The sequence below is a fragment of the Heptranchias perlo genome, chromosome 15 (assembly GCF_035084215.1).
Source record: "Heptranchias perlo isolate sHepPer1 chromosome 15, sHepPer1.hap1, whole genome shotgun sequence".
Taxonomy (NCBI): Eukaryota; Metazoa; Chordata; class Chondrichthyes; order Hexanchiformes; family Hexanchidae; genus Heptranchias; species Heptranchias perlo.
The window spans coordinates 59,006,397-59,020,098 of record NC_090339.1 but is presented as its reverse complement, the minus strand read 5'-3'; the positions used below and the strand labels follow the sequence as shown (position 1 = coordinate 59,020,098).

The 13,702-nt window shown below is 42.8% G+C and overlaps 1 protein-coding gene across 5 annotated transcripts in view; it reads left to right on the top strand.

Moving 5' to 3' along the window:
• Positions 1–9,041: 9,041 nt before the first annotated feature.
• Positions 9,042–13,702, top strand: part of aff2 (AF4/FMR2 family, member 2) — a 384,792-nt gene continuing 380,131 nt past the window's right edge. For 4 of the 5 annotated variants that reach the window (XM_067997310.1, XM_067997309.1, XM_067997311.1 and 1 more), the window contains exon 1: positions 9,042–9,235. In XM_067997310.1, coding sequence (XP_067853411.1) covers positions 9,183–9,235 — 53 coding nt within the window. In that variant the 5' untranslated portion in view covers positions 9,042–9,182. The remainder of the gene's footprint in view (positions 9,236–13,702) is intronic. The other variant, XM_067997313.1, reaches the window with a different exon arrangement.

The window sequence follows — 13,702 nt, the reverse complement described above, 5'->3', positions numbered from 1 at the left end:
AACTATTTCCAAGGACTAAACTTTGGCCCATCGCAGAGCAGCATAGTGTCGTGGTTAAAAACCATGCTTTTGATCTGACTTGAGTCCCGTTAACTTCAGATCAAATCTGATCGTAACATCACAAAGGAGAATATCATTTGTAGCTTAACAGTTGGCAATAAAATTGCACGTGTAGTACAATTTGTGCTATTTCAATTCTCAATGACGGTATTCACAGGCTACTAACAGTGAATGGTCCTGAGACTGTTTTGATTTGTTTAATAACTTCTATTTTTGTAGAAAAATTAAAGTGTGCAGAAATTAAACTGATCACTTGATTTTAATGGTTGCTTTGTGTTCATTCTATTTTATATGGCCATCAATTAAACTCAAACACCAAACAGTATACGTGGAGCAGAGTTCACATCTATGGCCCGGAGTGTGCCTTTACCTGTATAATATCATAGAATCATAGAAAGGTTACAGCAGGAAAGGAGGCCATTCGGCCTATTGAGTCCGTGCCAGTTGTAACGAGCCCAGGGATCAAACAAAGGACCGTTGTTAGTCTACTGCACTTACTGGTCATGTTCAACTTCAGGAGGTGATAGGATAAACTCTTTACTAAACCATGGATCAGCCTATAAACAGATTTATTAAACAGTAAATGGATAGGTGAATAGAAACACTGTTTGTGAGAGACGCTGTTGATTTCCAGTAGTTAAGGCTGGACTATCCCTTTATTTTGAGGAGATTAATTGGTAGAATGGGAATAATAATCATATGGCTGCTTTAATAAACATAAGTTTCCTTCTTACATTATTACAGTGACTACACTTCAAAAGTACTTCCTTGACTGTAAAGCGCTTTGGGACGTCCTGAGGTTGTGAAAGGTGCTGTATAAATGCTAGTCTTTCTTTCTTTCTTTCTCTCTCTCTCTCTCTGACTCTGTCTCTCCCTCCCTCCTCTATACTAACTGGGGCTGATTTTAACCCGACCTGCTTGGTTTCCAGTGGGTGGGGTGGGGGGGAGGGGTGGAGTTAAAATCTCCCAGGTTACTTATCCACTGGAAAGTTGCCAGGATCCCTCCATTCACAATTTGTACCTGCTCTCCTGAGCAGGCAGCAAGGACAACCCCCCCCCTCAAAGCCAGCGGGATCCTTCTTTGCATATACATGTCAGGTCCCAATTACATCGTCAGGACTGATGTGGAGATGCCGGTGATGGACTGGGGTGGACAAATGTAAGGAATCTTACAACACCAGGTTATAGTCCAACAGTTTTTGGACTGTTGGACTATAACCTGGTGTTGTAAGATTCCTTACAATCGTCAGGACTGACTGCAATTTTAACTCAGGCCTGAGCGGGGAACTTTGCTGCTGCCTTCCCGTCGGGTTGAACCGGCTCGGAAGAGGATCAGCCCCAGAAAAGGTCAAAAAAGCAAAGTGTTTTTCTTTCCTTTGAGGTGCTTCTCCGGATCCCACAAGGAAAGCTTAGATCATTTATGCTCCGGACTCCCCCTCTTTCCCGAATGTGAGAACCCCACGAGATGCCCCGGAACTTGATCCCATCACCTATCTTGTGTTAACGGGCAGCAATAATTATCCTCCGGTCAATCTCATGACCTTTGACCGCTTCACCAAAGGAAGTACCTGAGCATCGCCCTCGAAGGGACAGGCTAGGTTAGCAGCTAAATGTTATATACGTGCTCCAGATCCCACACTACCCACAAGCAATGCCACTTGAGGTCTACTAGTAAATATTAGGAACATAGGAAACATTAGGAACAGGAGGAGGCCATTCTGCACCTTGGGCCTGCTCCGCCATTCAATTAGATCATGGCTGATCTGCACCTCAATTCTATCTTCCTGCCTTTACTCCATAGCCCTTGATAACCTTACCAAACAAAAACCTATCGACCTCAGTCTTGAAAGCTCCAATTGTCCCCCAGCCTTTTGGGAGAGTTCCAGATTTCCACCACCCTTAATGTGAAAAAATGCTTCCATTTTGCTCCTGAATGGCCTGGCTCTAATTTTAAGATTATGCCCCCTTGTTCTTGATTTCCCCACCAGAGGAAATAGTTTCTCCGTATCTACCCTATCAAATCCTTTTAACATTTTAAACACCTCGATTAGATCACCTCTCAATCTCCTATACTCGAGGGAATACAAGCCAAGTTTATGTCCTCATAATTTAACCCTCTAAGCTCCCTGGAATTATTTTGCTATTAATAACTCTTAAATTGATAGGAACAAAATGCAATATGGAAAAAAAAAATCCACTAAGTAGTAACTTATTCTGAGAACAGGAAGGAACACATCCCTAAAATAACAAAGACTCAACGACTGGGCAAGGTGCCATGGGGGTGGAAGCATACAGACTCACAGCTGCAGTCACTCATATGGGTGAGTTTACCAACGCAACCAAGACGAAATATTCTCCAGGACCAACAACACAAAAAAAAAAATCAGAGGCAGAATTAGGCCAGGATGTTGTCACCAAAAACTTGCAACAACCAGCTGCAAAGCTGTATTGGCAAAGAAGTATATAATTTGCCCACCATCTCAGAAGGATCTGAAGAAGAGGAGAAAATAATTGAAATGGGGGAGGAGGGAACAGTTAAACACATCCCAAAGTGCTTTATAGCCAATTAAGTACTTTTGAAGTATAGTCACTGTTATAATGTTGGAAACAACATGACAGTCAATTTACACACAGCAAGCTCCCACAAACAGTAATGAGGTAATAACAAGATAATCTGGTTTTTTTAGTGATATTATTTGAGGCATCAATATTGGTCCAGGACACCAAGGAGAACTCCCCTGCTCTTCTTCAAAATTGTACCACAGGATCTTTTATGTCCACCTGAGAAGGCCTTAGTTTAACATCTCATAATGTCCAACAGTGCAGCACTCCAACAGTACTACACTGGAGTGTCAGTCTAGATTTTATGCTCAAGTCTCTAAAGTGGGACTTGAACCCACAATTTTCTGACTCAGAGGTGAGATGTGCTGCCTGCTGAGCCATGGCTAACACTTAAATACTTGTCTATGCGATGTTAAATGTCTTAGATCTAGCACGCACTTCCTGTTTGTTACGCTTAATTCCTGTGGAAGAATTTTCATTGGCCAGTCATGCTTGGGGTAAGGCCTGCCTTTAACTATGTGTACTTATCATTAGACTTATCCTTCAGACCTCCCAATACTAGGTTGGGCTTCTGCTCCAGTAAGCTCCATTTTCCAGGTCAGTTCATCTTGCTGGTAAATTCTGGGACCTTAATGTTAAGTTCATTAAATTCACTTCCCTTTAAATTTAAGTTTATTTAAGATCTCACAAGGCACAGTTCATTTTCATTTACTTTATGTAAAGCCTCGGGCCTCTCCTCTTCCCAGTCATTCCCCTCCCCCCAGCAGTCCAATACTCTTTGTTTTTTTTTAGACTTGTGAACTTCCTCACCCACCCACCTTACACAATACTAACATTCCCCACCTACTCAGCCCATTGCCTGTGCTGACTCCCGCCCACTGATGCAACCTTGCTTGACCCCAAGATGCCCCCAAACTGGCATGGCATGCATCACTCATCACCCTTTTTTATTTAAAGTGCTAACGGTGCTACATTCTATGTAAAGTGCCTGAATGGGTTTAAAGAAAGGTACTAGACAGATCTTTGTCAACAAATGGGATTCAGGGTTATTAGAAATGCCAAGGGAACCAATTACCAAGGGAATACTATGGATAGATGGGATAGTTGGGCGGAAGGTCTTCTCCTGTTTGACTCTGTTACTTTGTGAGTATTTTTTAAAAAAACAACCTGTAGTTCCCAGAATTGTGTTGGGAAACCACCTTTGGCGACACGTTGGGCGGCCGAAATTCTCGCTTGTTTCAAGTGGTGGGTCCCTGTAAATATGCAAATGTACATACTCCAACCAGCTTCATTGGCGATACAGTCAGTCAAAGAGGCCCCAGAAAGGTAAGTTTTAAAATTACTTTTGTGGGGCCCAGAGGAGATGGTGTGCTCCTCTGGGCCTCACAAACATAAACCCGACCGCTGCCTTCCCAGGCTACACCCTTTATGACTGTGTACTCCCAGTGTAGTGACCAATATTTATCCCTCAATTAACATCATGAAAACTGTTTATTGGTTATTTACCTCATTGCTGTTTGTGGGAGCTTGCTGTGTGCAAATTGGCTGCTGCGTTTCCTACATTACAACAGTGACTACACTTCAAAAGGTACTTCATCAGCTGTAACGCGCTTGAGGTCATGATAGGCGCTATATAAATGCAAGTTCTTCCTATTAAACATAAATTCATATTTATGCTGTTAAACCAAATAACAAAGCTATAAGATATACTAGAGCAATATGTACAGGACTTGTAGTAGTTATATGGCAAGACCTCAGTTTCACTATTTTTTATATGTACATAATGATTGATCTCAGAGAAATTAGAGGGAATTTCAAGGCTGGCTAAAAACAGGTCTGTAATATTGAGCAGTAATATAGGGTTGTTGACTGATACCTCACCTGCTAGTGGAGGCCAGGAATACAAGGACTGTGAAATTTTTGCACATTTAAAAAAAAAATTATTCTCGGTATGAGGGCAAGGCCGGTATTTATTGCCCATCCCTAGTCGCCCAGCGAAGGTGGTGGTGGGCCACCTTCTTGAACAATCATGAGGCCACTTCAGAGGGCAGTTGAGAGTCAACCACGCTGGTACAGGACTGGAGTCACATATAGGCCCAGACCGGGTCAGGACAGCAGGTTTCCTTCCCTCAAGGACATTAATGAACCATAGTTGTTTTTTTTAAAATCACAATCACACAGCTTCATGGTCACTTTTACTGCTTTGAAATTGAATTCAAAATTCGCAAGACTTCCGTAGTGGGAGTTGAGCTCACATTCTATGGATTATTAGTCCAGCAACGTGACCGCTACACTACTGTACCCATTCTGAAGTGCAAGGGTTGCACATTCTAAGTGGTCCCGGGAGTGAAGGGTTAATGTTGTGCCTTCTCTGCAGCAATCAAGGGCAGCACAGTGTGTAAATAATATGCTAATGTGGCTTTGACAATGAAAGATGCCAAAAGCTGCTCTTCTCTGTGCGGGAGGAGTTGGAACCCCCGAGATCTCCGTTGATAGGTTAGGGGGAGTGGTGGGGGGGCAACCATTGTCTCAATATTACGCAGAAAATAGATATTCTTTTCACAAGATAGTCACTGTGTCTCCCCTTTTAGGATGTTGTTTTTTTTTTGATGTTCATTGTCTCGAGCAGGATCCCAGTCAGCCTCCAGGAGGCTCCACATGCCTCTATAACCCGTGCTGTGTCACCTCCACACTCTGCAATTCAAACACCCGTACGTTTGTGACAGGACCTCCCACAAGCCTAGAGTCGTGTAAAATATAATTCCATAATCGTAGCACTGTCAGAAAGGGACTGCCAAAAAAAAAACACATTAAATATTAACAATATATAAAAATACATTCAATGTATTGCACACAATCTGGCACATGACATCATAAATATTAAACATATGTAGATCATTTATAACTCACAGTGCTATTACATGATTGCTATAATGCAGTTACAGCCCGCGTCACTTGTTAATGACAGGGAGGTATCAGCTGCCTCTCTGGAACTCCCTCCCCAAACCTTTCTGCTTCGCTGCTTCTGCCTCCGCCTTTAGAAGCCTCCTCAAAAAAATCTTTTCCACCATGCTTTATGAACATCCCACCTAGTTCCTCCGCTACCTCTCATTCTGCGTTATCTGACATAAGAAACTATTTCCGCTGGTTGGGGATTTTAGGAGTAGGGGGCACAGTCTAAAAATTGGAGCCAGACCTTTCAGGAGTGAGATTAGAAAACATTTCTACACACAAAGGGTGGTAGAAGTTTGGAACTCTCTTCCGCAAACAGCAATTGATACTAGCTCAATTGCTAAATTTAAATCTGAGATAGATAGCTTTTTGGCAACCAAAGGTATTAAGGGATATGGGCCAAAGGCAGGTATATGGAGTTAGATCACAGATCAGCCATGATCTTATCAAATGGCGGAGCAGGCACGAGGGGCTGTTCCTATGTTCCTATGTGCTTTTGTCGGCGGGGGGGGGGGGTGCCATCAGCTGCCTAGGCCTTAAGCTCTGGAATTCCCTCCTTAAACCTCTTCACCTCTCCACCAATCTCTCCTTCTTTAAGACGCTCCTTAAAACCTATCTCTTTGACCAAACTTTTAGTCACCTGCCCTAATATCTCTTTATGTAACTCGGTGTCAAATTTTATCTGATTACGCTCCTGTGAAGCAACTTGGGACATTTTACTACATTAATGGCGCTATATAAATGCATGTTGTGGATGTTGAAAGCACCATATAAATATAAGTCGTTGTTACGTTGTACCTACTTCTGGTAACTGACCAGAAATGGAAAGTTTCCAAGTCATTTTCTATCAACACTGGGTTTATTCACACCTGGTAATGGAATAATTTTTTTACTCTTTCCCCACTATTGAGCAAATTTTTTTTTATTGCTTTAGACAAACGTGGTTTTTGCATGATTATATTCCAGATTGCAATCACTTGGTGCGGCAGTTCTATTATTTCAATAAAACATTGAACTACAGCAACAATGCAAATACATTAGTGCTTCCAATGTTGGGGCTTTACACAAAGGGAGCCCATTTTGTGACCTCTGCATGAGGTGCCATCTATTAATTTTAACAGCTGGAAAATTGCATGTGATGTGTTATTCTCTACTTCCAAGAAAGAAGAACTTGGATTGATTTAGCACTTCTCATGACCTCAGGACGTCCCAGACCACTTTACAGCCAATGAAATACTTTTGAAGTGTAGTCACTGTTGTAATGTAGGTAACACGGCAGCAAATTTATGCACACAGCAAACTCCCACAAACAGTAAATGTGATAATGACCAGATAATCTGATTTAGTTGAGGGATAAATATTGGCCAGAACACCAGGGAGAACTCCCCTGCTTTTCTTTGAATGGTGACTCATGGAATCTTTTACATCCACCTGAGAGGGCAGACGGGGCCTCGGTTTAACATCTCACCCGAGAGACAACACCTACTGACAGTGCAGCACTCCCTCAGTACTACGCTGAAGTGTCAGCCTAGATTTTGTGGTCAAGTCTATAGAGTGGGACTTGAACCTACAACCTTCTGACCTCAAAGGGCAAGAATGCTACCCACTGAGCCGCGACTGACACTGCTCCCGATATGAGGTGCCCCCGTCACACAAAGCTGTGCGCCGGGGGAGCACTAAATTGCCGAATGTACCCCTAAATGTGAGGAAGTGATGCGTGTCTCTTCCACGAGTGCGATGAAAATCACACTCGACGCCTTTATGTGCAGTATTTTATTCATACAATGTATGTACTGTCACATTTAGATATCCAAAACAGAAAGCCAAGGCTGGAATTCAGGTTTGGCACACTGCTGTGTTTTGTTGTGTGTTGAGAAAGCTGCACGCATGTCCCCCACAAAGCCTAGCGGCTGTTCCCATGGTGCTGTGTCGGGGATAGGCATCACAGGGGTGGTTGCTATGGTTACAGCCGGCCCTCACTGATAGGCAGAGCGAGTACAGGAGTTGTTTGGAAGTTTTGTATGCCGATAGTGGCTGACCGTTGGTCCAGATGTTATCTCACCTACGCAAAAATAAATTCCACATCCCACATCCGTAAGATTAGCAGCTTGAACCAAATACGCTGTAGGAAGTGATCCGGATCGGAACGGTTATGGTTCATTTGTGATTACCTGAATTTGCCCTGGTGTTGGTCCCTTTAAGAAAATAGTGATGGACAGGCAAAGTTGTGCAAGTCCTCAGTTATCCAGTGCACTACTAGTTTGTTAGTAAAAAAAAACTTGCATTTATGTAGCACCTTTCACGACCTCAGGATGTCCCAAGGCGCTTCACAGCCAATGAAGTCCTTTTTGAAGTGTTGTAATGTAGGAAATGCAGCAGCCAATTTGCGCACAGCAAGATCCCACAAACAGCAATGTGATAAAGACCAGATCATCTGTTTTAGTGATGTCGGTTGAGGGATAAATATTGGCTCAGGACACCGGGGAGAACTCTTCGAAATAGTGCCATGGGATCTTTTACATCCACCTGAGAGGGCAGATGGGGCCTTGGTTTAACATCTCATCCGAAAGACGGCTCCTCTGACAATGCAGCATTCCCTCGGCACTGCACTGGATTTTGTGCTCTGGGTGCAAAGAAATTGTCGAGTTAAGTGATTGTGTGTTTTTTTTCCCTCTCCCTTAATTGAGGCGATACTGTCATTTCAGCCGATGTTACCTGATGAAGTAATTGCAATGCCCCCATCGGTCTGATTTCCCTGCTGTCTCAAGAACAATCTGCCCGTAACATCTGATTCCCTGCTGCCCCTGGGGGGGGGGGTGGGCTACACATAGGTGACACTCGGGTCCCCTGGTGATCGCGGGCCCGATACACTCCAGGTGTCATTCTGGCGCAATACCTCCTGGTAGCCCAATGCCATGGCGGTCCAGGGCGGTTCTCCCACCCACCCCTGCACGGGGAATTGTTAACCTGTCTCGAACTTGCAGAATGCGAGGCGGCCAAGTCTCACTTCTGCACTTATCCCTGCTCTCAACGCACGCTATCAAAGACAATGTTTCTGTATTTGTAATACCTAACATGCAAATGAATGCCCTGCATGGGGCTACCGGGGGCGGTGGGGGGGGGGTGGGTGCTGAGAGCCACAGGCATATCCTGGGCCTGGAAATACAAGTAGAACAAATAAATTGAGTGCAGAAGTCCGAGGAGGAGCCCTGATGGATAAAAAAAAAATGCAGGAGGGACAATACATGCACTGCGTCCTGCATCTACTTCAAACAGCTGTTTCTGACAGGGGTGGAGTTCTAGCTGCCATTGTCGTTATGAATATGCCAGATCCTTTGGCTGATAATGTGCCGGCTCCATGTCATGCCTTCTTGCTGCCTGAAGCTCCACCCACCCCCCCTTCTCCCTGTGATGTTGAGACAGCCTCACACAGCTAAGCCAGCCTGAGGTAACTAGCCAGCCCAGCCAGCCAGCGTTCTCTCACTGTGAGATCCAGCCCAGCCAGCACGTACAGTACGGTTACAGTTACAGAACAAATCGGCGTATGTGCAGTCAAGTCCACTCCTGTTAGGGGACACTAGTTCCAGGGACCTGATCAGCAAACTGCGATGGACCTTTTCGAGTTTGACTTCTTCAGAGACTGGGAATTGGAGCAATCGTGGTAGGTCTCTCCTCTTTTTTTTTTAAAGCCTTTGTTTTGAATAAGGTTCCTTCATGCTTTTAGTTCAAGCCTTTCGCACAAGCTAAACCTCCTACTGGTTCCTGCCTCAGTTGCTATTATTGTGAAACACTGCTCTACTGCAGCTTTTTTTTTTCTCCCCCCCCCCATACAGCTACACACTGGCGTCAATATGAGTCTAAATTTTTTTTTGCCACACTGATTTTGGTGGAAGGTTTTCTTTCTGCTGTTTTATTTTCTGCGAGACCTTTTGTGTATCTAAAGCACCGGAGACACCTAGTGCCCCTTAGCACTGACAGACTAAGTTTGTAGCTGGATATCCCTGAGTGGAAAGTGAATGAATGTTTCCAATTAACAGAGGGTGACTGCTGGTTTTTGAGGTCACCATACCACATATATATGTTTTTTTTTTCCAAAAATTTTTTTAAAAAAGGCAAATCATATCTGGCTTAAAGCTGTACAGTTGGAGTGCAAATTATAAATTTGCAATGACTTGATAATTCAAGATGAATGCTTAAATAATAATAGTTGGGGATGCTTGAAAACTTTCAGCACACACAGAATTTGTTTTTTTTCCTCTCCAGAACGCAGTTGTAATTTTGTGAAAGTGAGACTGATGCCTCAGTGTATGGTGGGAAAGACATTTATGTTTTAATATGTAATATCTGCAACATTTTCATGTCATATTTTCAGTGTTGTTAATCTGCAGTAAAAGAATGCCTGGATCTCTAGAACATGTTAATTTGAAGGATTTGCCCGGAAATAAAGATAATACCTTATTATTGGGGGGGTGGGATAGCCTCAGAGGGTTAATTGTAGAATTTGTTTAACCCACTAACGTCCTGCTTGGTTTGGAGCAGGAAACGCTTGGGATTCGCCAGGAAACCTGGCGAATCCCAAGAATTTATTGTGAAAAGAATCTCGATTTGACCAGACTGGCACAGGTCTGGAGTGAAATGTCCTTTTAAAAAAAAAGAATGGCATCATTCAGGCACAGAGTGGCATTTGGCTGACTTGTGTCCTTCTGAGCATGCTCTGTGCCATCGCAACTCGTGTGGAGCATAAACGCCGGCATAGACCCATTGGGCCGAATGGCCTGTTTCTGTGATGTAAAACTCTATGTAAAAAAGAAATCTTGTAGATTGTGCCAAAATGTCATCTTTTGTAGGTGTTGCCTGAGAATGTTCCAGCGGTAATTGTTCTTTGAACACTCATCCAGTCTAACTCACTTTTTTTTGGTGGATTGCCTCTTATTTTTCTTTCAAGTAGTTTTGTAGGTGTGTGCTCATTATCACTGGTGGTCTAGTAAGGAGTGTTTACCTGTGTCCTAGCGGTCAAGTGGGGCTCATTCAGTATCTGGCAGGTAAATAATGAACATATGTCTGATCTTTGGTAGCCTAGTAGCAGTATATGCCCCATCTCTGTTGACCTAGTGTCAGTGTGTGCTTGTGCCCGAGAGGCCTACTGGTAAGCTGTATTGGATCTATTCTGGCTCATTGATGATGTGCGCCAATCTCTTGTGGTCTGTTGACTGTGCGTCTGATTCCTGTTAGTATGTTGGTGGTGAATGTCCGATCTTTGGTGGACTAGTGGTCCCGTCTGATTAATCTCTGTGTTTGCTTAGTAGTAGTGTTTGTCCTGTGCTTGTTGGCCAAGCCTCAATGTGTCCAGTCCATGTTGGCCTAGTTGTAGTATAAATCCAGTCCCTCATGGGAGCAAATATCCAATCTCCATTGTCTTAGTGAATTAGGTATCTAGCCCGTGGTGATCTAGTGGTGAGTATAAACTTGGTCCTTGATGATGTGGGAAGGGAGGTGGACAGTGGGGTGCAGCTGACTCCCCTGACCATCTGGTGGCAGTATGCAATGGAACTGGGGGGTTGGTGTCTAGATTCCATTGTTAGTGTGGCAATGGATTCCCATGGATTGTAATTCCAGTTTAGTATCAGATTTGTTAAAATCTGAATTTCAGGTTCTCATCAAGTCTGTAGCTGCATGCATTTGGAAACTCACTCCCAATAAATAGTGCAACAGAGGTGAGCTACCCTAAAGGCGACAGTGATTTGCAAACAAATGTGCGCGTACGTGGACTTAATTTCATCCAATATCATATGAAAAAGCTTTGACTAAGGAGGCATTATAAGGTTCAGTCAACGTCCTGCTCTGAGACTTTATGCAACCAGATGATTCACAGGGGACTAGTGTTCTAAAAAATCAATAACCTTTGGCCCAGCACACACATGATTAGTTAATGGTTACCTTATTCTTAAAACAAAATAATATTTGGTGGAATGTTGCACAATCGGCATTCTCCAGGAAATCTCAGTCATTCTGCGTGGTGAAAGATTGTCTAGTGAGAGTATTTGTAACGGTGTAGGGTAGTTTGTGTTTCAGATTTAATATAAATCCCTTTTTGGCAAATCAGTGTTAAGAGGAGAGATTTACAGAACTGGTAGGCAACTTTAATAAGATTGTATCTGGTGCAGCTGTTGCACATGAATGTAAGGTCTGACCTGAAACAGTTCACCTTTGTTTAGAATATATGATCCCCTCCAGAATGTCAAATTATGTTGAAAACTCATTTGATCTGATGCTGTGGCATGCATTTAACTCTCAAAAAAGTACAGCCCGTGTTTTTTTTTAATGGAAAATGGAGCCTGTCCCAGAGTTGGGCCAGCTCACACTCCTTGGCTTCTGCAAATATGGAACTTTGAACTTTTCTATTTATAAAACGTTGTGGAGTCTTTGACATTTCTGCACATGGGTGTTCGTGTTGTTGCTGGGGTTGGCCTACCACTGGAACACTGCAAAATAAAACCCAACAACAAACAGCGGATTTTATAACTTCAAACGGAGGGACTGTGTTAATGTTCAACTTCGCAGATTGCTTACGTGATAAATTATTAATCATCGGGTTAATTTCTGCGCACTTGTTACTTCTCGTTGCTGCTGCTTCTATCTTCCTTCTGTTTATCCGTAGTATTTTGACTCAATTGTTTCTGTTTCAATGACATCTGAAACATATCTCAAATCTTAAGCACAGCGACGATCCTATAAACAGGTGCCAGTGTCTTGTGGAATAAGATATATTGTAGCCTAAAATCTGTGTTTAAAATAGACAATGCTATGTGTTTTATATATACATATATATGTATGTATATATATATATATATATATATATGTAAATATGTATTTACACACAAATATATATACACACATGAATATATATACACACACATACACATACATACATATACGCACACACATATATACATGCGCACATATTTATACACATGCACACACACATAGATATATATATATATATATATGTATACACACACATCTGTATTATATATATACAGAAACAGACATATATATACAGCAACAATTACAATTACTTCATGGTTAACCAAACAGTAATGAATCATTCCTAGTTTATGTATCGGATTTGATGTTCATTGTGAAGTTACATCGTACCATGGTTACTTAATGTAACGTAAATATAGTGGTCATTTTGAAATTATATTTGCAGTGTGCTGCCTTGTAGGGATTGGGATGGTGAGATTCTACTCACTGCAGTATTACATTGTATTTCTGCGGACTTTCTGTTTTATGTGATCCCAAGGGTTTCATCCGAGTGATGGGGTTACATTGTCTTAGCAAAACGCCACCAACTGCCTCCCCTAAATGATTTTAAAGACACAGGACAGGAAATGCCTGTAAGTCCCCGATGGGACAATGGTCCTTAAAGGCAACCCCAAAAAAAAATGTTTGGGAAGCAGTTTTCTGTTTGCTTGCAAATCATGTTCTGATTTGTTGTGATGATCTGGAACGCGCTGCCTGAGAGGGCGGTGGAAGCAGATTCAGCAGGGAACTTTCAAAAGGGAATTGGATAAATATTTGAAGGGGAAACATTTTCAGGGCTATGGAGAAAGAATGGGAGGAGTGGAAATAATTGTGATGTGGAGATGCCGGTGATGGACTGGGGTGGACAAATGTAAGGCGTCTTACAACACCAGGTTATAGTCCAACAGCTTTATTTGAAATCACAAGCTTTCGGAGCTTACCTCCTTCGTCACCTGACGAAGGAGGAAAGCTCCGAAAGCTTGTGATTTCAAATAAAGCAGTTGGACTATAACCTGGTGCTGTAAGACTCCTTACATTTGGAAATAATCGGATAGCTCTTTCAAAGAGCCGGCACAGGCACAATGGGCCGAATGGCCTCCTTCTGTGCTGTGTGATTCTATGATTCTATGATAAATGCAATCGTTCTTTTACTGCCTTCCAGCACAGTGGCGACTGCACCAAATAATATAAAACTGCAGGATTTGCACCCTGCACAGATTTACACCATGGCTTCCTTCGAGTGTTTGAGCGCTGACAGCAATAGTGAAGGTAAAGTCAACCCATTACCCTCTACGATTTGCACCACAACCTTCCTGTGCCGTCT